General features: G+C 43.5%; 1 protein-coding gene and 1 long non-coding RNA gene across 2 annotated transcripts in view; one reads left to right on the top strand and one right to left on the bottom strand.

The window, feature by feature from the left end:
• PAPPA2 (pappalysin 2) overlaps positions 1-25,139 on the bottom strand; it is a 316,324-nt gene that overhangs the window by 168,503 nt on the left and 122,682 nt on the right. The window contains exons 4-7 of the mRNA XM_010813486.4: positions 11,781-12,074; positions 9,975-10,167; positions 4,981-5,102; positions 864-1,353 (exon numbers count right to left, since the gene is read on the bottom strand). Of these exons, the coding sequence (XP_010811788.2) occupies positions 864-1,353; positions 4,981-5,102; positions 9,975-10,167; positions 11,781-12,074 (1,099 nt within the window). The remainder of the gene's footprint in view (positions 1-863; positions 1,354-4,980; positions 5,103-9,974; positions 10,168-11,780; positions 12,075-25,139) is intronic.
• Positions 1,109-9,272, top strand: LOC101902104 (uncharacterized). Its single transcript, XR_237853.5, has 3 exons — positions 1,109-1,183; positions 4,142-4,225; positions 8,712-9,272. It is a non-coding gene; the product is annotated as an uncharacterized lncRNA (long non-coding RNA).

Raw genomic sequence — 25,139 nt, 5'->3', positions numbered from 1 at the left:
CTTTTGAACTCTTTAAGCCAATGATCTTATCTTAGTCTGTGTCCCCTCCACTGAGCACACAGTGCCAGGAGCACTGAAGAACACTAAATGTAGGAAGAACAGAAGAAAAAGAAAGAGAAGGGTTGTAAGAGAAGGAAAGAGAGAAGGAGGGAGGGAGGAAATAAAGGAGGAGTGAAAAATGAAATTCATGAAAGTATAGTGTTTCAGGAACCCTAGGCTTCTCTGCTTAGCTGTGGAAGAGGTGACTATAACCTTTGAATGATATAGGAGCTGTGGCAGATTATTTAAAAGTTGCGGCAAAGATCAAAAATCAGATGGTGTCACCAGATAGGAGTATCTGACTCTGATCAACTTATTTCTGGCAATTACTTTCAGCCCAACTGAAACATACATGCATGTTGCATCTGACTCTTTGCAACCCTGCAAAGAGTTGCAAGGCTCCTCTGTCCAAGGGATTCTTTAGGCAAGAATACTGAAGTGGGTTGCCATGTCCTTCTCCAGAGGATCTTCCTCACCCAGGGATGGAATCCAGGTCTCCTGCACTACAGGTGGATTCTTTACCATCTGAGCCACCAGGGGATACCAACATATCATTCACGGACCTCTTTTGTCCATAATCATAACGATGGCATCATCAATCAGGACATCCACTTTCCCTTTTCTGGGAAATATTTTTGTTCATCTCAGAGATGCCACTTTAGAATAAAAGCCCCTCCGAGGGTCTGAATGTTTCTCCAAATAAGGGCATGTTGGAATGTAAAACAAACAAAAACAAAAAAACACAACAAAGAAAAAGGAAGCAAAACCCACTTCCAAAGCCTCAGGAGGCCCCACGGTTTAGAAAGCCCTGCTGCCCAACTCACGTGTCTGTGAACTTCCGGAGAGGATGCGTCACCACCACAGGCAAGCCACTGGCAAATGGGGGCTCACGGAGGACCTGGTATTTCACAGGCCTGCAGCCAGAACACAGGGGACTGTGGGGCTGAGAAGTCAGGAGAGCTGCGTCAATCTCCATCCGCTCATCAAAGGTGTAGACTTTCACCCCCATGACCTTCCCATCAACATGCAGTTTGATAGTGAGCGGTGTGTCACAGAAAGTGTCCAAGGGGCCCAGGTGCACAGACTTCTGGTGTTCCAGCAAGATCTCCGTGTCAAAGAGCACCGGGGAAGAGCCCATGGAGAGGTAGGTGACCCATAGGGTGAGAGTGTCAGCTTGGACCGGGTGCTGAAAGAGCAGCTCCAGGCTGCAGCCTTCCGTGGGGCAGGGGACCGTCATGTTCATGTGGTACAGGTGGAGCTCGGGACTCCAGGCCTGCAGGCTCGGCTCACAAGGCCGATCCACGTCCGGAGGCCCTGAGGGAGACGAGCCAAAAGACAGATGCATCAGGAACCACCAATAAAAATCTGAAAATGAGTCACCCCTATCAATAGTCAGGAAAGAAAATGAAGAAGAAGAGAATTTGGAGCATATTCTTATAGGAACTGGTCAGCTTAGTAGGTTGGGGGATTTTCCTAGCAATAATACTGGAGTGGGTTGCCATTTCCTCCTCCAGGGTATCTTCCTGATCCAGGGATCAAACCTGCATCTCCAGCAGCTCCTTTATTGGGCAGGTGGATTCTTTACCCCTTGAGCCACCTAGGAAGCCCTTACTGAAGATAAAGCTCTAATGATTCTAAAGCACTCTGCTCCAAATCACCTCTGTCTGGTGCCCTTTAACAAGAGAAACCCAGCATGGCACTGAGAATGGAGTGACCCCAATCCTAAGTGGAAACATGAGGCTGATGGAGATAAGGTAAGCCTTAAAGAATCCTTGAGCAGGACTTCCCTGGTGGTCTAGGACTTAAGAGTCTGCCTGCCAATGCAGGGACACAGGTTCAGTCCCTGGGTGGGGAAGATTCCATATGCTTGGTACAACTAAACCCATGCACCACAACTCCTCAGCCCACGCTCTAGACCCAAGCTCTGCAACAACAGAAGCCACCGCAATGAGAAGCCTGAGCACCACAATGAAGAGTAGCCCCTGCTCGCTGCAACTAGAGAAATCCCACATGCAACAGTGAAGACCCAGCACAGCCAAAAATAAATAAATAAATAACTTTAAAATATTTTTAAAATTTAAAAAAAAGAATTCTTGAGCCAAGAAGAACTATTTGTACTTAGTTTATTAATAATTTATGATAAAGCAATGCTTCTGAAGCCCTATTTTATTAATAAGGCCAATGTTTTTTTCAGGCTGTTGCCACACTGTTTAACTGTTGCTCTTCACAAAACTTTGATTCCCTAAGATCATACCTTAGAAAGCCTTCCAAAGGACTGTAAGTCAAACTTTAAAACCATACACTGAAATTTCCCCTTTAGTTCAGATATGTGTAAGGCAGGAGATCAGGAAACTGCCCGCAGGAAATAGAAACACTTTTCTTTAGTAGAAGAAAAAGGAGATTCAGTAGCCAGGTAGCCAAAAATGTAATGGTGAAAAATCAAAGATTGCTAACATATTAAGGTCATCTCTGTGGAAATAATCTATATACAAGGTGGTTTCCTTTTATATCCCACAAAGGGAATTAAAAGAAAACTGCTAAATTAAAAAAAAAACGTAGTTTGGCTCTGCTTGGTGCTGTGCATTAGCTATGTGACTATGGCCAGTCTCTCTAAGCCTTCGTGTCCTCATTTATAAAACAAGGCCTATTTAACCCTGCCTTACTTAGTAGTTCCTGGTGGCTCAGCTGGTAAAGAATCTGCCTACAGTGCATGAGACATGGGTTTGATCCCTGGGTTGGGAAGATCCCCTGGAGAAGGGAAAGGCTACCTACACCAGTATTCTGGCCTGGAGAATTCTGTGGACTGTATAGTCCATGGAGTTGAAAAGTCAGACAGGATTGAGTGACTTTCACTTTCACTTACTTAGTATAGAAGATCTGTACGATGTTTCATAGGAATATTTGCAAACTATATGTGCAAAAATAGAATGACTTATCCCTTCAGGATTTGGAAAACAATGTTCCATATCCCAGAGGAAATAAGTTCAAGTGTGTGTGTGTGTGTGTGTGTGTGTGTTACATCTTTCAGTCCCTATTGTTTTTTCCCTATATTGTGAATCCATTCATTCATTAACTCAATAAAAATTGACTGTATACCTCTTTTATATCTAGCACTAAACTAGGTATCAGAGATTGAGTAATGAACAAGATAAAGATACTGACCACATATATCTTACTGTAGGGTGATAGGTGCAACAGTAAATAAAGAGGTGTAATTTCAAGTGGTAATGTCATCTCTGAAGAAAAATAAAGGAGGAAAAAGGACTAGAGAATGATGGGGTGAGACTGGGGGCTATTTCAGATCATGTAGCCAGGGAAGTTCTCTCCAAGAAGATGATATTTAAGCAGGGAATATATCTGGTTCAATTTTCTAATCTTTATAGTACTCATAATGTAGTTGGTGATCAATAAACGTCCAATAAGTATCATTAAATACATTTTGATCATATCTGTGTTTGTGTGTGTTCTGCTTGGGAGTCAATTCCTTTCATTTTATATATTTAAAATATGACTTGATTCTTCACCTGTTCAAAACAAAGGAATACCAGTATTTCCCAGCAGTATTTTCCAATAGTCATCCCCAAATACTAGCAGACTGCAGGCCCTTGGAAGCCAGCTCCTCAACAGTAGCACTGTCTGTCAGAAAGTTTTTATTATGATCTCATGTGAAAAGATGGAGTGGAGGCCCTAAAAGCTAATTTGGTTTGCTTGGAGACACAATACAAGAGTTAGAAACCAGAACTTCTAATTCCTTTCACCTCTACCAGATAACTTTAAATTTTTCCAAGAATTAAAAAGGAAAAAGTACAGGGCCAGACAGTCAAATAGGCATTAAAACACTAGTGCAGGACAAACTGTTTGCCACAAGAATGGCCTTTTATGAAATGCCAGTCTCTAAATGAGTCCTGTGCCGTGCCAATGTAAATTTTATAGTCACTTTCCATTCTTCCCTGAAAACTCATTTGAAAAAAGTCCTATATGATCAGTCAGGTCAATTGTCTCCCTCCAGATTTCTCCTTCAGGCTCCTGTTGTTTGAGTAACTGGGAGTCCAAGGGGACATGGTAGATTCTTAGACCAACGTTCTCCTTTTTTTCTTATCAGAGTCAAGATTGCAAACTAACTCAAATAGGACCATGCCCAACACATCTGATTGAATTGTTTTACTCAAGAGAAGATGATGACTAGGTAAGCGCTGATGGTTTGATGGACCAAACAGGACAGTCATGATGGAAAAAGTCAAGCCATTCATCAGAAGATGCTGAAACTCATGTCAACAGCATATTTGGGACTTGAATTGGGATAGCATTCACGCTCTAATTTGCTGTAAAGCACTGATACACGTATGTGAGTGAATATGTAACTGAGAAGTTGGGGGGTGGGACAGGAAAGGGGACAACAGCTAAAAACATTTTCCCCTCCCAGAGCCTAGCTTAGATCACATCCAAAGCACAACCAGCACCACAGGTTAATAGACTCATAAAATAGCATAGATGAGAACGATGAGTTTGGAACACCTAGTCCACCCCACCCCCACCCCGGCTGGCTCAGTAAGTGTGCATAAGTGTTTCCTGACAGAGGCAGGGACGAGATCAGCTTACGTCATCCAGTGGCAAGGCTGTTCCATGGGCTGGCGGGCACAAATAGCATGATGTGCTGGAGCCAGCTCATCCTGAAGTCGTCCCCAGAGTTCTCCTCCCCCGGTCCCCCATCTGTCCTCTGACTCAGCACAGCCACCACCACCTTAAGCACAGGTGGGCCATCCGCACAAAGATCCCAGCCAGAGTCACTTGCAGATCCCTGGAGGTTTCCAGCAAACCATACACACAGACACACACACGCACGCACACTGCCTTATTCTCACTGCCACCACTTCACCCTTTACCTCCACCCCCATTCTCAGTGGCCACCAAGGTGTAAATGAAAAAGCCATGGTCCTTTACCCACGGCCTCCTCTGGAGTCCAGTAACCTGAGGAGTCACACACACGCTGGGAGGAAGCCGTGTGCACGTACTGACGGAACGTGCCATCTTCAGTGCAGGCGCCACACACGCTGCCCGGGGCCCTGCGAAAACAACGTGGGGGGTGGAGACGGGAAGAATAGGTCAGATGGACTGGGACAACAAAATTCAGATGACTTTTGGGGCAGGGAAGTGACAGTGGGTATGGAGGCCCTGGGGGGTAACTGGGAACACAGCTCTTTCGCAACTCACTCCCTTCTTGTATAGACCTCACCTTTGCAAAATTCAGAGTGACATGAAAATCTCAAGGTTATGAAGCAGAAGAATTTAACTAAGTCATAAAGGAGGCCTGTGGAGATGAAAGAGGACTTCTATCCCAGCAATGGTCAACACAAAATAATTACAATCTGAATCTTTCAGCATAAAACAGCTTTTTTGCTGATTCTCAATAAGTCAGCCAGAGGCTCCTTGCATTCCCCTGAGTAAAACGAACAGCAGTTTTCACAGTAAACTTACTAGCTATATGTGGTCTTATGTTTTAACACTCCACTTTTTAATCACACATGTAAGGGTCATATGAAATATAATGCCTCTTGGTTCTCCAACACCTATGGGGATATGCCTAAATTCCTGATCATGACCCAAGATCCTTCAGAGAAGAGCTCTAGCCTTACCTCCTTCAGTTTCTTCATGAATTTTATGTTCCCATCACAATAACAAATCACCACTTCACAAAAACATCCTACCCATCACACAGTTCCATGAAACATGATGTACTCTCTCCTGCTAAGTCGACTTTCCAAGCTTCTTTATTTAGCAAGCTCCTATTCATCCCTCAAAACCTATGCAAGTGTATCCCCTGCAATGGTACTTAGCCTGACTCCTCTGGATGACCAGCACTCTCCCCTCTGGGCACCTACTACATCTTCTAGCTCCCATCTTGGGACACTGATATTTGGTATTGACAATCCCCATTCCCATTCCTTCTCCTGGAGGGGTTCCAGGCTGAGCTCTATTCTTTCTGTGCCTAGCAGTTAGGACAGAGACTGGTCTAAGCGGTCCCTCAGTGAGAGCTTGTTCTGTGGGCATCCTTGAGACTATTAATAAGACTATGAAGAGCTCTTCAAGCACCATATCTTGAAGAGTAATGTAAATAGCTAAATAGCAAGGGTAAATCACTTGATGAAGCCTGTTTCTGATACTTAGAATTTTTTTTAATTTATTGAAGTCTCAGTTCGGTTCAGTCACTCAGTCGTGTCCGACTCTTTGCAACCCCATGAATTGCAACACGCCAGGCCAGCTGTTATATAATATTATATAAGTTCTAGATATATAAACAGTGATTCAGTTTTAAAGGGTATACTCCATTTACAGTGATTATGAGATATTGGCCGTATTCCCCATGATGTACAGCATATCCTTGTAGCTTATTTTACACGTAATAGTTTGTGGAAACCCCACTGTGAATGATCCATCTGCAAACAGAGGTACCGAATCAAGGTCTCTCAAGAAGCAGCAAGAGAAAAGTAAAATCCAATAATATGGTAGAAAAACAGTATTGTCAAATAAGGGTAATGATTGTGCTACTGAAAGGTTGCTGCTGTGAGCTGTGTGTTACGCTGGGATTCGTGACCTCCAGAAGAGAGGATTTTGATTTGGGGTCAGAGACCAGGCTCGACTACTTGGACCCTTTTCTGTAGCAAAGTTCTATTAAAGTATAACAGAGATTGGAAAAGCTTCTGACATAAACATCAGAAGGGGACAGAAAGAGTGCCTGCTTGATAGTTTTTAACAAGGTGTTTTATGCTTGTTTAAAGTGAAAGTCACTCAGTTGTGTCCAACTCTTTGTGACCCCATGGACTACACAGTTCATGGAATTCTCCAGGCCAGAATATTGGAGTGGGTAGCCTTTCCCTCCTCCTGGGGATCTTCCCAGGGATCAAACCCAGGTCTCCTACATTGCAGGCAGATTCTTTACTGGCTGAGCCATTGTCTGTTAGCTTCTAATCAGATAAAGATCAGATCACATCAGTTGCTCAGTCATGTCCAACTCTTTGCGACCCCATGAATCGCAGCACACCAGGCCTCCCTGTCCGTCACCAACTCCCGGAGTTCACTCAGACTCACGTCCATCGAGTCAGTGATGCCATCCAGCCATCTCATCCTCTGTCATCCCCTTCTCCTCCTGCCCCCAATCCCTCCCAGCATCAGAGTCTTTTCCAATGAGTCAACTCTTCGCATGAGGTGGCCAAAGTCCTGGAGTTTCAGCTTTAGCATCATTCCTTCCAAAGAAATCCCAGGGCTGATCTCCTTCAGAATGGACTGGTTGGATCTCCTTGCAGTCCAAGGGACTCTCAAGAGTCTTCTCAATCAGATAAAAGAAACACCTTAAGCCTGAGGGAGTTTCACCAGGCTGCTCTTCCACGATATGCATTTTTGAGATAGGAGGGCAGGAGGTGTGTCATCCCCTGGCCATAAAACAGTTGCAATGAATACTGGTTTGTTGAGCCATTATCGACCCAAGGTTTGAGAAAAGTGAAAAAGTTAGTCTTAGGTGGAACCATTTTGAAGACAGGCAGTTCCAAAGCAGATACCATAGTTTCATTAACATAGCTTAAGAAAAATATTTCCATAAGAAAAACACATCAATTAGCTCAAGGCAGAACCAGGTGTCTTCAACACAGAATTAAAAGAAGCCTCTTTCAATTCTGTGTAGAGGAGGAAATACACTTGCTGTCTATTTCCTCCTGCCGCTTGGGGACCTCTGGCCTTCCTACCTGTTACCCTCTCACTACCAGCTGCTGTGTATTAAGCACACTATTGTGTGCTTAATACCTGGCATTGTCCCACGAGATGCTTTTCATAAATTATTTCTCATCCCTGTTTACGAGTGAGGATACTCAGGCTCAGAGAGATGAACTGCCTACAGTCAGAAATTTCTTAATTTCTCTGAGCAAATTCCCAAACACCATCAAGTGTCCAGGACTTTGGCAATGAAAAGGTGTCATTAACTGCAACCCGTGACTGCAGTCAGCACTCACGGCCGCTGCGGACACAATTCCAAACCACAGTTCCCTGATGCACTTGGCTCTTCCGGGGCCGCCGCTGAGTGCGTGGTTGGGCTCTCTCTGACATAAGGATTCCAAATACCTACTGGAGAGGAGTAAACACAACTCCAAGCATGACACAAATCCCTGGGAACGTGACGTGAGTCTCCCCGACACACGTGTCGTGAGGCCTCGGCGCTGTGGCCCACCTCGCTGAGAAAAGGAAGCCAACTGCAGCCTTTGCTGCCAACAGCCTCGCAGCCAGCCAGCAGTGATGTCTGCTTTATCGTAACGTTTGTACCAGAGAGAGAATTGAAAGATTAAATTGTTTACACGTGTTACATAAACTGATGTAAAAACGTGGGTTTGCACATACCCAGGGAGGGCCTACTGTTCAGCCAGAGCCACCCAAGGTCACATTCGCAAGAAGAGGTTTCTTCCACACATCACAGAGATATAGGTCAACTCACAAAAGGGGTCTGTGAGAGCTTGGGGGCTGATGAAAATCGAAACTGCTTTATAGGCTTGTGAGTCTTAAGTACCATCATGCAGTAAGTGCATATTGGGCTAGCAAAGTACCAAGATCCCAGAAGGCTGGGAAAGCCACTTTGCAAAATGATTCACCTGCTTCTTCCCATCCCTGTCTCTGCCTGTCCTCTCTCCTAGGTTTTCGGAAAAGCTGGAATACACGGGAACATGCTTCAGGGACACTCATCTCCTCAGCAGGGATCTGACACCCAGAAAGGTGTCACACAGATGAGGGGCTATCCACCTGCTCAATGAGAAAGCCCCAAATTCAAAGAAACAATCTATTCCACATCCTCCACTTCTGAAATTCCCGGGGATGTACCCAGTTCACCTCTACCCTGCCTTGGATTGCTCACTGATACAGCAGGGATTGGGCTCACCGCAAGAATTAAAGAAAATAATTTCAGGTAAAACATCTCATATAGTGAATGCCTCTCACACAGAAGGCCCCAGTAAACCACGACCACTGGTTATTTAGAAGACAGTGGCAGGTTTTGGGAAAATGGACAGCAGGTCGTGGATGGGGTTCCGACCCTTCCCCATTAAACGACATCCCCCATCTTCCCACCAATTGTCAGAGATCACCCTTTTCCTTCCATCTCTCTTTGCCACAGAAATGTTCCTGGTAATCATTACAGCAATATGCAGAGGATGAATAAAAACCAACTTTAGCTAGAATGATTCTCTTCACTAAATATGAATTAGGTGTTTATTGTGGCAGGCCAAGAGACCAAGATAACAGAAAGCAGTTCTGCCCCCTTGGGACTACCAGTTGAGCAGTGGAACAGACAGGAAAATGAACAGGTAATGACAATTGCACGAGATATAATAGCCATAACTGAGGCAGGCACAGGGTATAACAAGATAGAAAAGAGGCATTAGAAACACCCACCCAAACCAGTTAAGCCCCTGATACATGGCTTGAATAGGCCAGTTACCCACCCAGCCCCAGAATTGCCTGGAGGAAGACGGTGCACTTCCCTTCATCCAGACACTACTGCGCAAGTAGTAAGCCCCTTACTACTGTTCTCCATCCTTACTCCAAGCATAACAGCTGACCTGGGCAGGAAGCAAGTGCCGTCCCAGTTTTGCCAGATCATTGTTACCACGTTTGTCAACCTCTTCACAGCTCCTGGGACCATGCCAGATGTGACATAAGGAAACATCGGAGATGCCCCTAGCCAAGGAGCAGGCACACATGATGCAGTGTTGGCTTACGTGAGAGCCCCAGGAACCCTGCTCAGGAGATAAGGATGGAGCAGGGAGGCCGACGCAGCCCTGAGCAATGGTGCACACTTATTGTTACAAACTGGGGTTCCCCCAATTTCACATTCTTTCCCTCATTCATAAGAAACGCCACGGAGGAAGATACCAGCTCACCCACAGCCAGCGCCCTCTCACCTGTCATACATAACTCCACTAATAGGAGGCAGCCAGTGGATAGTGAGGGACTTTTGAGTCTGCCCGATGACCATGGGGGGGATGGGGATGGGGGTGGGCTTCTGGCTCTGGCTCCACTGCTGATATACAAGGTCCAGATAGCAGTGCATTCGGGCCACCTGGTTGGGGGTGAAGTTGTCAGTGCAGTCATCGTCTGCGGAGACAAAAAAAGGGAACAAGAGAGATGGAGGCTTTACCCTGAGAAGTCCACCAAAGTGGGGATAGATTTTGCCAGAAAGTATCTAGGCTGGAGATGGGAAAGAGAAGGCAGAGAAGAGCAGTGGCTTATCTCTAAAGCAAATTGGGCTTGATGTTTACCTTGGGCTGGGCCAGTGAGAGACTCAAGCCCTGCGGTACAGGTTGCTCTGAGCTGACACTGTTTATCCAGGAAACCACAAGATGGCAGTGTTTCAGCGTATGACCCTTTATCCATGACCGTGTGTGGAGTTAGACACCTGCTTTATGCCTGGGGACTTTGGCCAAGGTTAGTGAGCATTCAGTGGAGATGCTCGAGGAAAGAGGGCCAAAACGTCAAGGAGGCATCACAACTTGGAGTGGTGATCCCCAACTTCCTTTTGGAGCTGCAAAATTCCCCATTAGGGACACTTTTCATAAAGTTAGAAAGAGAGTTATCTTAGTTTCCAGGTCTTTTTCCATGAAAGCACACACAACACTCTCCTTACTTCTTAGGTGTTTTCTCTCTCCACTTCAAAGGTGGTGTCTAAAGAGCTCTGCCCTCCGCACCCCATTGCCTTGTCCCTCTGCCCTGGAAAGGGACACTGCTGGAGGGCTGGTCCTCATGAATTTTATGTACCTGAATCATGTGCCTAGATTAGATTTAGATAGGAATATATTGATGGGTCATGGACAGGACTAGTTCAGCACTCTCTTCCCTTCAAAGGCACGGCCAGCTTCTTATCATTTACCTTTTGGGGGGAGGGGGTGGTTCTGGAACTTATGACCAAGTCCCTGAACCTTATAGAAAAATTACTTCTTTCCTTCACCACCAGGATAAGTCATCGAATCACATCACTCCTCAATTTTAGGGATAAATGTAAGCCCATTATCAGGAGATGATGACTAGTATTGCTTTTTGACAGAAACAGGAAAGATGTGGAAGGATAAAGAAGAAGCATAATCCAAGACAACAAAACCAGACACTAAAGTTGTCCCCAGGACCAGGAAATTACCATTTTTAAGTGAGACAGCACCATTTTTTATAGGAAGACTAAGAATCAGCCCTTGGCTAGTGTTGGAAGAGGAGAATCTGATACTTTTAAAAATAACATAAAAGAAAAAGGAACTCTGAGCCTAACATTAACCAGAACCATCTTTCTGATCAACTTCAAAACCAGTAAAAACAGCCACCTTGACCCAAAAACCTCTTTCTCCATCACTTTTGGACTCTCCTTCAGAGTAAATCCCTAAGAATGTGGCAAAGAAGCAGGATAACCAAGTTCTAGAGGTCAAGGGGCTCTCAAGAGAGTGTTTGACTTTGTCTCTCTCTTTAACTATCTGTGTCAGAGGTGTGTTTTTCTTTTAGTTTTTAGTGGAGGAGAATGTAGTCAATGAGACTAATCCAAACTTCAATATTTCTGTAAGTTCTTCAAGAACATGAAAATAAATGCCATGATAAATACACTTCAATTCTCTGGCATGAGTGACTCTTGATGATACTCTCTAATTCTCATACCTCCGCCCTCCCAGCCAGCAAAGGCCTCCATGTAATCTTAACAGAAAAGAAATCCATCAGGACAGTGGTGATACCTGTATAACTCATGTAGTTGTTGAATGGAGCCCCTGGGAAGTGGGTGAAGCCACAGGTGTCATTGGCAGGCTCTGGGTTCTGGCACAGCTTACTCTTGGGAGTGGGGGCAGTGTCAGCGCAGAGGTCTCCTGTCTCCATGGATGGCACAGTCTCCCTGCAGGGGTCATCACAGGATTCTCTCTCACTGACCCCTTTGAAGACATGGTAGAGTCCCAGGACATGCCCCACCTCATGGACCATGATGTTGGTGTGGCCAGGCATGCCATAATAGGCTGGGTTGAGGACAACACCACCTGCAATGGAAGGGTTGCAAAATACCTCTAAGCATAGAATGAATAACCAGCCTCTGCCTTCTGGAAACAGTGTTCATTTCCAGCCTCTAAGGGGAACAGTTTACAACTTCTAGTGGCATTCAGCCCCTGCTCTTCCCTTTTGCCACAAACACCTTCTGAACTAATCAATAAACATGTCTCTAACCTTTGTCTTGGGTGAGTGTTGTACTGGACACCAGGGATAACAATACGACAAGGCGACATGAGAGAAGGCCAAGATTCTGAGCCCTGGTTGCACATTAAAATCACCTCACGGCGTTGAAAAATACAGATGTCCAAATGCCAGCCCCAGTGAAATGAATAGCTGAGGATAGGGTACATGACTCAATATTTTTTAAAACTTCCCAGGTTGAGAGCCATTGGTCTTAAATGAAAGCACATGCAATTCTCTGAGGACTTGAACAGCTATCTGACGTTCTAGAAGATCAGTTCTGCTGTCTGTAAAGTAGAGATAATAACACTCCTCTTTTTTTGTTTAAAGCATTTGGCATATTGAAAGAGTTCAGTAAGTGACAGTTGTACATGTTGCTTCTGATTTTATGACCCATGCTCTCAAGGAACTAACAACCACTGAGACAAAAGAGACGTCCAACTGAACTATCATGAAATTCCAAATGTCACAGGCTCTACAGGGAATATGCTCCACCCTCGTTTCCCCCAGTCTCCCCAAGAACACCAAGAGAGATATTTCAGAGAAGAGTTCATTACATCCAATATGGACTTGGACGAAACAGCCAGTGGCATCACTGTTGTTACAAAAGAAAAGGCTTAGGATCTCTGAGTGTCCTAACTTCTGTCTAGTCCCTCCTTTTCTCCTCTTCCCATGGAAGACTTTCCTTTTTCACCCCTAAACATTATCAGGATCAGACCAATTCTCATCTCCAGGACCTGAAACAGCATGTCAACAGGTCTGGACCAACCGACCCTAGGCTTCAGAGTCACCTTAGCTGTGTTTGCAGGCTGGCCCCCCGCCTTGTGTCCTAGATCCGATCCTAGTTTCCAGGACTTGCTTTATTCCTCATACCTAAGCCCTTTGTATATCAGTAGTCAGCTGAGTAGAGCAGGAGCCCCCAGAAGAATCCCTCTGCCTTTCTTTTGCCAGATGATATTCCATATGATCCACCCTGAACTCTATGCAATACCCGAGAGAGAACTACTTTACATGGTTTTATGGGCAGAACACAATCACCAGGGTATCCAGCATCATATCCATTGGTTTCTGTAATGGGCAGCTCAGTGTGCCTTTTTAGTGACTACTTAATTTGCAGGATAGTTTTTATTTTTTTTAATTTAAATTTATTTACTTTAATCGGAGGCTAATTACTTTACAATATTGTATTGGTTTTGCCATACATCAACATGAATCCGCCACGGGTGTACACAGGCTCCCCATCCTGATCCCCCCCTCCCACCTCCCTCCCTGTACTATCCCTCTGGGTCATCCCAGTGCACGAGCCCCAAGCATCCTGTATCCTGCATCGAACCTGGACTGGTGATTCATTTCTTATATGATATTATACATGTTTCAATGCCATTCTCCCAAATCATCCCACCGTCTCCCTCTCCCACAGAGTCCAAAAGACTGTTCTATACATCTGTGTCTCTTTTGCTGTGCAGGACAGTTTTTAAATCCAAGTTCTAGTTTCTTCCAGTCTAGTCAGTCATGCTGACATCAATCAAGGCATGTTTAGAATTGTCCTCAGATATACTGTCTACTTTCACATCTAAAATAAAAGTAGTCCCTTGTTTATCATTTCTATTACTTCCAGTAAAAAAAAATCAACATTAGTCCTTTATAAAAATGTATTTTGTATAATTTTATTCATTTGTACATCATTATTATGTCAATATAAAGTTAAAAAGAAGTTTGAAAACAGATCTATTTTTAAAAAATCCAGGGTGCCTAGTATTTGAATAAACCTGGGGAAGTGAAATATGTTCACTTCTCAAGATGCCTTCCCTTTCACGTTTATATATCCAGTTTTAGTAATAATCATCACTGAAGTTCATACTCCATTATGCTCTCAGTTCTCCAACAGCAATATCAACCTTCACATCAATGAAGATTGTAAGAGAATACATTTCTGTTCTCTGAAAAATACCTACATCAATTTGTCAGATATCAAACTTTGAAAGACTGTAACTTGCCGAAAGTTTTGAGTGTCTATGCTGAGTAGCCTTTCCCAAATTGTATTTATAAACTCCGGTCCTGGGTGATACTTTGCAAAAAAAAAGTAGTATCAGTGGTTAAATGTGCTTGAGAAAAATGTGCCCTACCAACCTTCTGAAGATTCACATTGTACCTGAGAACTGTTACATTAAAAGTTCTAAAAAGTCCTACAACAATGTTCTTTAATCCTTTGTCCCCATACTTGTTTGGACATGGAACTCGTTTGGGACAGAATACTTTTTGTCATCTGGAGTACTGAATTACTTGGAGCACAATTCATGAAATACTAATCCAAGGACCAAAAAGCTTCCCAATCAGTAGTTATTTTCTATCCATATTCTTGCCCCTGAGCAAATATCAAATAGCTCTCATCCTATGGTCAGTCTAGCCCAAGTCCTCTTGGGATCTCCTCCAGCAGTAGAGAAAGGAATTAGAGCTGAAAGAAAGAAGTAAGATTCCAGGAAGAAGGGCTGGCAAAAGTAGCATGTGTCAGTGACACAGGGCTGGCAGGCAGTGAGGCCCCAGGGCACTCAGAGTGGATATGAGTGTGGTCATGATAACAGTGGGCTTCTTAGCAATCTCTCAACCTCTAGAAGTCTGTGCCTCAAGTCTAGATAAGATTTCTCCAAACCCAAAAATATTTAGTCTCCTTTCAGTCAACTTGGTTATTTATAAGAGGAAGAAGAAGTGTAAAAATGCAAATCCTCAACCCTGCCAGAAAGTCTCCTCCATGCTCAAGACAACTGGCCAGAGTTCTCCTCCACTATACCTTCAAGATATATTATCAAAGAAGGAGAATATAGATTTAACTAGACAGCACTTAAATTTTAATGCAAAGCAAAAGCCTTTGAACATATTTTCTCAGAGTTACGTTTTTGATTCCAAAGACTTCTAGCCCCAAATTATCTGTATGGAATGCCTTGTAATGAGTTTAGTTACTAGTCACTGAGTCATTTCTGATTCTTTGCAACCCCATGGACTGCAGCCTGCCAGGCTCCTCTGTCCATGGAATTCTTCAGGCAAGAAAACTGGAGTGGGTAGCTAGTCTCTTCTATCTTCCCAACCCAGGGATAGAATACAGGTCTCCTGCATTGCACACGGATTCTTTACTATCTGAGCCAACAGGGAAGCCCCTTAGTTACTATATGTGGCTTAAATAGCATACTACATATTCTCATTGAGGAGTGAGTGCTGTGCACACCAATACCTGTTACAGAAAAAGTACAAGACCCTGGACCTCTTAAGGTAATTCTGCCCGCTAGATTTCAAAGTTATGCATCAGAACTTAAGGACCTTGAAATGTGACTCTGACTAGCTATGTAATGCTGGCCCTGCTCTTTAACTTTTCCCTAGACCTCCTCATCTCTAAAGTGAGGCGCCTCCACGGGCTTATGGTTGAGAGTCCTTCCTGTTCTCCTCCTGGGCCTCTGAGAGCTCACATGCAGGACTGAGTGAGACAATCATAGACACCATGTGGATAATTCATGTTATGGACTGTCACCACCTCAGCTTGGTAAACTGTGTTCCCAACTCTAAGCAGCCTGAGGGGAAGGGGAAAGGCTGGGAATGAGCAGCCACAGACAATGCATCTTGCTCTGCTGCAGACATTCAAGCGGTCCAACCACTGCCTGTTCATCCTCACACCCTTTCCGCCCCTGAATGCTCTCCTTCCTCCTTCGTGCCCTGGGGCCCCACGCTGGTCTCAGCCCCTCTTTATCCCAGCCAAGACAAACTGGTTAAGTTATTAGAGGAGTGCATTTTAGTTACTCAGACACACACACACTGATACACCCATATGGGGATGAAAGGCATTAATTTATGTCATGGTTTAGTTTATAAAAGTTCTTCCACATTTTCATAATAATTACACACACACACACACACACATACACACACAGGCTCATGCCAAAGCCTGAGGGAGGCATACAAGTTCAGAATCTAAAGAGAAATATCATCCAAAATCTGGAAAAAAAAGGTGACAACTTTTTTCCATTAAGAAGGAAATGGAAGAGGGTATAAAAAAAGGGAACCTTCTTACATTGGGAACGGTGAGAATGAGATTGGTGCAGCCACTATAGAGAACAGTATGGAGGGTCCTTAAGAAACTAAAAATAGAGTGACCATGTGATCCAGCAATCCCACCCCTGGACATATATCCAGAAGAAACAAAAACTCAGTCAAAAAGATATATGCATCCCAATGTACATAATAGCACTATTTATAATAGCCAAGACATGGAGGCAACCTAAATGTCCATTGACAGTGGAGTCGATAAAGAAAATGTGGTGTATATATATATATATATATATATATATAGTTACTCAGTCATAAAAAGAGCAAAATAATGCCATTTATAGCAACAGGGATGGACCTAGAAATTGTCATGCTGAGTGAAGTAAGTCAGACAAAGAAAACCAAATATCATATGATATCACTCATATGTGGAATATGACTTTTAAAAAGATACAAATGAGCTTATTTACAAAATAGAAATAGATTCACAAACATAGAAAACAAACTTATGGTTACCAAAGGGGAAAGGTAGGGGAGGGATAGAATAGGAGTTGGTGATTGACAGATACATACTGCTGTATATAAACCAGATGAACAACAGGGACCTACTGCATAGCACTGGGAACTGTATTCAGTATCTTGTAATAACCTATAACAGAAAAGAATCTGAAAAAGTGCACACACACACACACACGTGTGTGTGTATGGACTTCCAGTTGCTCGGCTGTAAAGAATCCACCTGCAATGCAGGAGCTTCAGGAGATGCAAGTTGGATCCCTGGGTTGGGAAGATTCCCTGGAGAAGGACACAGCAAACCACTCCAGTATTCTTGCCTGGAGAATCCTATGGACAGAGGAGATTGGCAGGCTACAGTCCATAGGGTCGAAAAAGTCAGATGTGACTGAAGTGACTTGGCAAACACATGCATGCACGTGCGCATGCACACACACACACACACACACACCTGAAACTAACACAACATTGTAAATAACTGTGTTTCAATTTTTTAAAAAGAAGGAATAAGACGTGAAATATAATAAGTAAAAACTAAGTCCAGCTGCCAGAATGGCAACTCCTTCCCGCCTTCTCTGCCATTTGGGTCTGACCAGGGAGGATCCAAGGAACTGTAAATTCTCACCCTCTCAAGGAAATGGGCAATGCTTTTCCAGGAGAAACTTAGTAGAAACAAGGAAAAGATGGTGCAAAATGCTACTTTCCAGGACTATTTTGTACTAATATTCAAACAAATCAGCACCATTTCCTGAAGCGGATACCTACGCCCCACAGTTCCTCCATTTTCATTTATTTACCAGCACCATGTGTGGGTCCGACTCTGTGTGGTTATAAGTGGGGCCTTACACCACTGCACTTTGGAGGGACCAGGGCTCCTTCTCTGGCTGTGGACTTTCACTGGGAATGTATTGGTCTTTATTTAGGGGGACATTGCTTAAAAGTGCTAGGCTCTTTGCAGATCTGTTCAGTGGTCACAACAAGAGTTCCTACCTTAAAGAGTTGTTATGAAGATTGAAGTAGCAATGTAGATTAATAAACATTTCACTTATTTTCCAGAACAAAGTAACTGAAAAAGTGTATTAGACTATTTGTCAATATTATTATAATTACATAATGCATCCTGGCCACATGCACTCATTTGCCCCCACCCCTCGCTGGCTCTCACCTAACCATCTTCATTCAACTGGAAAATGAAAGCTAAGGTCTGGCCACAAACAGGGCAAACCTCCCAGAGTGATAGCAGACATCACCAAGCAAGGCAGACAAACACCCTCACATGAGGAGCTCTGATTTGCTTCTAAGATGCTCATACTTTGCTTCCAAGTTGTTCTAATCTTGAGACCATGGGCACCCAGAAGACAGAAATGAATTGAACAGAGTTGCAAATAGACAAGTGCCCAATCTCTTCAGAGACAATATACTGGCATTCAAAACTACTTTGGCCTAAAATTAATGATCGTAAGAGGAAAGGAAATTTTAAGGGATTGGGAAAGTAAGCTGACTGCTTCATAGACCTTACTGGCAGGTCAGATTTGTACAACACACCTTTTTTTCTGTAGTGTCAATCCTTTTCCTTATCACATCTCTAATTTCAAAAAATTTAATTATCATTTCCTATATCGAAACCACTGTTCATGTTTCTTTCCTCATCTGGGAGGGTAAAAATAAAACACAGCTGATAGATAAATCTGGTGGTAGATTGGAGGGATAGGATTTCCTCTACAATAGAATTCCTTCTTTTGTGTTCTCTGATGTCACCTGCCACATTGAAACAGGAAGTAGAAAGACATACCAATATTTGTTTTAACCATACCTTGGCCCCTCAGTCTTCACTTTAAGACACTATTGGACTTTCTCTACTCTCATTCACTTTCTAATACCTGTCCCACAAAGGGCTTCTAGGAACTGATGACCAGAACAGGAGTACCTATGCAGGGGAGACTTTCAGCAACATTTTATAAATACTAACATTTCACCCAAGTGGTTCCTTGCCTCTCTCCCTCTTACTCTATTGCCAGACTCTCTTGCATACATTTATCACCTTACTAGGAGGTATATGAAAGAGTGAAAAGCAAGGAAAGCAGCAGTCCTTTTCTGGCTGTGAGATTTCCAAAGCCTATGCCACTGAGACACTGAGAGGACTCTATGGTTCAGTTAGCATGGTGGATAAATGCAGGAAAGTAATCCTTGCCTCACATTACCAACACCACCACCATCCTCTTAGCCTTGGAAAGATTCTCTTAAGCTGGAGGAAGAAAGAAGAGATAAAAAGGACATAATGGGAATGTATAGATGATGGGGGGTCCAGATAAAATGGACTGTAGTCCATCTTTTGAGACTCCAATAAAGGGATAAAGATTCAAAATATGTGCATATGATCTGACAACCAGAGGGGTCTTGCCTCATTCTAGTGATGGGTTCCTGATTAAAGCACCTGGTTCTAAAAAAGAATAGCTGCCCAGTGATGCTAAGAGGGAAGGGTAACAGAGGGCCTTCCAGGGAATCCCTGAAGGTGGAGGACTCTGTGATGGGAACAAGGGTCATTTCAGATGATCAGCATCACCTGATGACTAAGGATAAAATGAACCTTCCCTCTATGACCTTGGCATTTATAAGCCAGATCTGCAGTTAGATACAGTCCCAAGCAAAGGAAATTACGTTAAGAGTAAATTTCTACTACCTAGCAACAGAGAGGCTCAAAATAGAAATAAAATTCAATTATAGAAGAATAAACAAAGATTACATTTCTTGCATATCTGAATGTGGTACTGGACCTTGAACTCAATACGTACCAGTACCTCTGACTTATACACAGAACACAGTATGAATGAGGCTCCCTGGATTTAGCAACTGGTGGCCACGTGTGGCACAGCTGTTGCTTAATGGACTGGCGGGGAGCACAAATGCCTTCTTAGAAGACCTTTCAGCTTTGATTATAAGAGATGAACTAAAACAATAAGACAGGGTTGTTGTGTGGTCTGGAGGATGGTGCAGAGGAAGAAAAGCAAGAGAAGTTGCTGATTAAAAGATGAAATCTCAGTAGCAGGCAGCCAAGCTCCCAAAGTGATGCTGTATTCCCAAGTTCCAACTTTTCCCCACTTCAGCACAAGACCGCCAGAGTGGCGTGTGGGAAGGAAATGATTCCCAAAGTCACTTCTGTCTAAAAAAAAAAAAAAACCTCTGGCGGCTTGAGGAAAAGGACATGAGTTGAAATGACTTTAAAACTGTTCTGTAAAACTTTAAGGGCTGAATGTTATATGCCTATAAAACAAGGAAGTTGAGAGCTGGTCTGCAGGTGCCTTGTGATTACTTCCAGTTACTGGCTGAAACACACTCCTCCAAACACACCTTCTGCAAGTAAAGAACAAAGCCATCAGGATGTGTGTGGGTCCGAGGAAGGAGCACTTGTGGGCAGGGCAAGGGAGGAAAGTGGCAGACGTGGACAGACAGACAAAGGGAGAGAAAGAAATGGAAAATATTTCAAAAAGCCACTAGCACTTAGAAAATGAAGCAAATTTTTAACAGGACCAATCCAGGCATCATTCATCTCCGAGCCCTGTACTGGTCTCTTGGTTTTACAGCCTGTGGTCTCATGAGAAAGGAGTCCTTATTCTGGACAAGACTGAACTAAGAGTAGAGTGTGTAGAGGGTAAAGATTTTGCAAAGCTTGATGTTGTTTCTTGTCTCCTTTTACACTCTTTCAGCCATTTCTACCCCCCAACTCGCAAGCACTCCAGGCTTTCTAACCACTCTCATACCATGGGAGAAAAGTAATTTGATTAATGAAAACTGAAGATGTTATTACTGAGGCTTTGGAGACCTATGATGTAATCATTTCTTTGCTATTGGATGAGGGTGTTGCTTCACACACACACACACACACACACACACACATACACAACCTCATGCCAAAATCTTAGGCGCTACAGAGTATGAATGGGAAAGACATTTTCCATAATTGATTTATCAATTCAGCCTTTATTGTGCATCTATTCAGTGTCAGGTCCTGTTCTAGGGCTTCCCTGGTGACTCAACAGTAAAGAATCTGCCTACCAGTGTGGGAAACACAGGTTCAGTCCCTGAGTAGGGAAGATTCTCTGGAGGAGGAAATGGCAACTCACTCCAATATTCTTGCCTGGGAAATCCCATAGACAAAGGAGCCTTGTGTGCTATATTGCATGGGACTGCAGAAGAATGGGGCATGACTTGGTGACCAACAACACTGTTCTGGAAACAAAGGATTCAGTGATTACTAGGATATGTTCTAGTAGAGGAGATCTTTCAAGGTATCACATATAAAGGTGATTGTTTATTAATACTCCACATACTCACGAATGCATAAAACTATCTTTACATGCGTGCATGCTAAGTCACTTCAGTCGTGTCCAACTCTGTGTGACCCTATGGACTGCAGACTGCCAGGCTCCTCTTTCCATGGGATTTTCCAGGCAAGAATACTGGAGTGGGTTGCCATGTCCTCCTCAAATCTGTCTTCTGTTATTCAGTTGCTTGGTCGTGTCGGACTTTTTGTGACCTCATGGACTGCAGCACACCAGGCTTCCTTGTTCACCAACTCCCAGAGCTTATTCAAATTCATGTCCATTGAGTCGGTGATGCCATTCAACCATCTCGTACTCCATCCCTTTATCCTCCTGCCTTCAGTCTTTTCCAGTATCAGATTCTTTTTCAATGAGTTGGCTCTTTGTATCAGGTGGCCAAACTATTGGAGCTTCAACTTCAGCCCTTCCAATGAATATTCAGGATTTATTTATTTTAGGATTGGCTGGTTTGACCTCCTTGCAGTCCAAGAGACTCTCAAGAGTCTTCTCCAACACCACAGTTCAAAAGCATCAATTCTTCAGCACTCAGCTTTCTTTATAGTCCAACTCTCACATCCATACATGACTACTGGAAAAACCATAGCTTTAACTATATAGACCTTTGTCAGCAAAGTAATCTCTCTGCTTTTTAGTACACTGTCTAGGTTTGTCATAGCTTTTCTTCCAAGGAAAAAGTGTCTTTTAATTTCATGGCTCCAGTCACCATCTACAGCGATTTTGGAGCCCAAGAAAAAAAAGTTTGCCACTGTTTCCATCATTTCCCCATCTATTTGACATGAAGTTATGGGACTGGATGCCAAGATCTTAGTTTTTTGAATGTTGAGTTTTAAGCCAGCTTTTTCACTCTCCTCTTTCACCTTCATCAAGAGGCTCTTTAGTTCCTCTTCCCTTTCTGCCATAAGAGTGGTGTCTTCTGCATGTCTGAGGTTATTGATATTTCTCCTGCAATCTTGATTCCAGCTTGTGCTTTATTCAGCTTGGCATTTTGCATGATGTCCTCTGCATATCAGTAAATAAGCAGGGTGACAATACACAGCCTTGATGCACTCCTTTCCTAATTTTGAACCAGTCAGTTGTTTCGTGTCCAGTTCTAACTGCTGCTTCTTGACCTGCATACAGGTTTCTCAGAAGAAAGGTAAGGTGGTTTGGCATTCCCATTTCTTTAAGAATTTTCCACACTTTGTTGTGATCCACACAGTCAAAGGCTTTAGTGTAGTCAATGAAGCAGAAGTAAATGTTTCTCTAGAATTCTCTTGTTTTTCTTAAGATCCAACAGATGTTGGCAATTTGACCTCTGGTTCCTTTGCCTTTTCTAAACCCAGTTTGAACTTCTGGAAGTTCTTAGTTCACATACTGTTGAAGCCTAGCTTGGAGAATTTTGGGCATTACTTTGCTAGTGCATGAAATGAGTACAATTGTGTGGTAGTTTGAGCATTCTTTGGCATTGCCCTTCTTTGGGATCGGAATGAAAACTGACCTTTTCCAATTCTGTGGCCACTGCTGAGTTTTCCAGATTTGCTAGCATATTGAGTGCAGAACTTTAACAGCATCATCTTTTAGGATTTGAAATAGCTCAGCTGGAATTCCATCACCTCCACTAGCTTTGTTTGTAGTGATGCTTCCTAAGGCCCCCTTGACTTCAAGCTCAGGATGTCTAGCTTTAGGTGAGCAATTACACCATCGTGGTTATCTGGGACATTATGATTTTTTTGTATAGCTTTTCTGTATATTCCTGCCATTTGTTCAAACCTATCTTTGGGCCACCCCAATTTCAGGACATGTAGTTCATACCAGAGGATAATTTTTTCAGGGTTTCAATGTCTAAGAGTGCCCACTATGTTTGAAACCCCAAGCAACCTAAAATAACACCACTTATAGAATGTCGTCTTCTGATAATTAAATAATCTGCAGAAGCAGCCAGTGGGCAATGGCCAGTAAACGCCCTTATCCTGTTCTCGCCCTGCAGCTTTTCTCATTAATGATTCTGTAAGTCCTCATAGGAACCTGGTGTGCTCCAGTTTACATGTCTTGTTTGCTCCTAATCTCACATAAGAATCACTCCACTTTGGCACAGTGAAGAGGAGACAGTGGAGAAGAATGAAGCTGCTTTGCTCTAGCCCCATCATTTAGTGGTTTGTTGCACCAGGGTGCCCCTCTTCACCTCCTGCAGACTCTTCGACCCTTCCCACTCTGGTTCCTTCATCCACACTCCTCAGAGACAATCGGGCTGAGATTACCAAAGACTTCCCACTTGCCAAATCCATGGCTGTTTCTCGCTCACATTGTGAATGAATGTGTCACAACTGATGTCAGAGTCCAATCTCAATGCCAACTGTTTGGTTAGGAGGACGTCGAGCTTTGTCTTGCGGGGTGGGGGGATGGGGATCCCCTATGAAAATTCTAGGTGAGGGAAGTTTGTATCCCCTGTGGGCTCACATCTGCTGCTTCCGTCTTCCCCTGCCGGCCATGCAGCTCCTGCTTTGCCTTCCACCAGATATATGCCACACCCGTGCCACCACCCCCAAACTGCCAACAATCACTTATTCTTTCCTTCTGTGACTCACAAGGAGATTACTTTTGCTTCTTTTAATTTTTCTGCTTTTTTTTTTTTTTTGTAGAATAATGGCTTTACCAACTCAAAGGACATGAATCTGAGCAAACTCCAGAAGATAGTGAAGGACTGTGAAGCCTGGCATGCTGCAGTCCATAGGGTTGCAAATAATCAGACGTGAATTAGCAACTGAAGAACAACAATTGCTTTACAATGTTGTGCTGATTCCTGCTGTGTAACAACACGAATCAGCTAAAACTGAATATATATATATATATATATATATATATATACACAACACACACACACACGTGTGCGAGCTAAGTCACTTCAGTCACCATGTCCAACTCTTTGCAACCCTATGGACTATATAGTCTACCAGGCTCCTCTGTCCTTGGGATTCTCAGGCAAGAATATGGGAGTGGGGTGCCATGACCTCCTCCAGAGATCTTCTGGACCCAGGGATTGAACCCATGTCTCCTGTGGCTCCTGTATTACAAGCAGATTCTTCACCACTGAGCTACTAGGGAGGCATATATATTTATATATATATATATATATATATATATATATATATATATATATTCCCTCCCTCTTGAGCCTCCCTCCCACCCCATCCCCTATCCCTCCCTTCTCGATGGTCACAGAGTGCCAGGCTGGGCTCCTTGTGTTATAGAGCAGCTTCCTTGGGCTCCCTGTGTTATATATATTAGCTATCCGCTTTACACATTAGGTACTGTGTATATGTTCAGGCTACCTTCTCAATTAGGCCCCTCAGTTAGGCCCACCCCCTCTTTCCCCTAAGCAACCTAGATGTCCATTGACAGATGAATGGATAAAGAAATTGTGGCACATATATACAAAGGAGTATTAGCCATAAAAAAGAAAGAATGGGAGTCAGTTGAACTAAGGTGAGTTAACCTAGAGCCTGTTATTCAGAGTAAAGTGAGAAAGAGAAAAATAAATATTGCATATTACGCATATATATGGTATCTCTTTGCTTCTTATAAGTTGCTTTGCCTCTGCAAAAAGTTTGACCCTTAAAACACATTGTTTACTCTTTTACAAAGGAGCGAACATCTTTCTAGGACACTAAAATTCTCTAGGATGGAGATGAGTTAGGTGAGAGGCTAAGGGCACAACCAAGAATGTCAGCCACAGACACATGGTATGTGGAACTTCTGCTGTTGCTACTACTGCTAGTACCAGTGGGGCTAATATTTACTGAAGCCCTACTATGCACCAGGTACTTTTAAAATTCATTCATTCATTAATTTGGCTGTGCTGTGTCTTAGTTGCACCATGTGGGATCTAGTTCCCTGACCGGGGATTGAACCTGGGCCCCCTGCATTGGGAGTGCAGTCTTAGCCACTGGACCACCAGGGAAGTCCATGTGCCAGGCACTCTTCCTTTATTCCCATTTTATATATTAGGTGACT

This window comes from Bos taurus, chromosome 16 (genome assembly GCF_002263795.3).
Source record: "Bos taurus isolate L1 Dominette 01449 registration number 42190680 breed Hereford chromosome 16, ARS-UCD2.0, whole genome shotgun sequence".
Taxonomy (NCBI): domain Eukaryota; kingdom Metazoa; phylum Chordata; class Mammalia; order Artiodactyla; family Bovidae; genus Bos; species Bos taurus.
The sequence above is the reverse complement of the archived record's forward strand: the minus strand, read 5'-3'. Positions and strand labels throughout refer to the sequence as shown.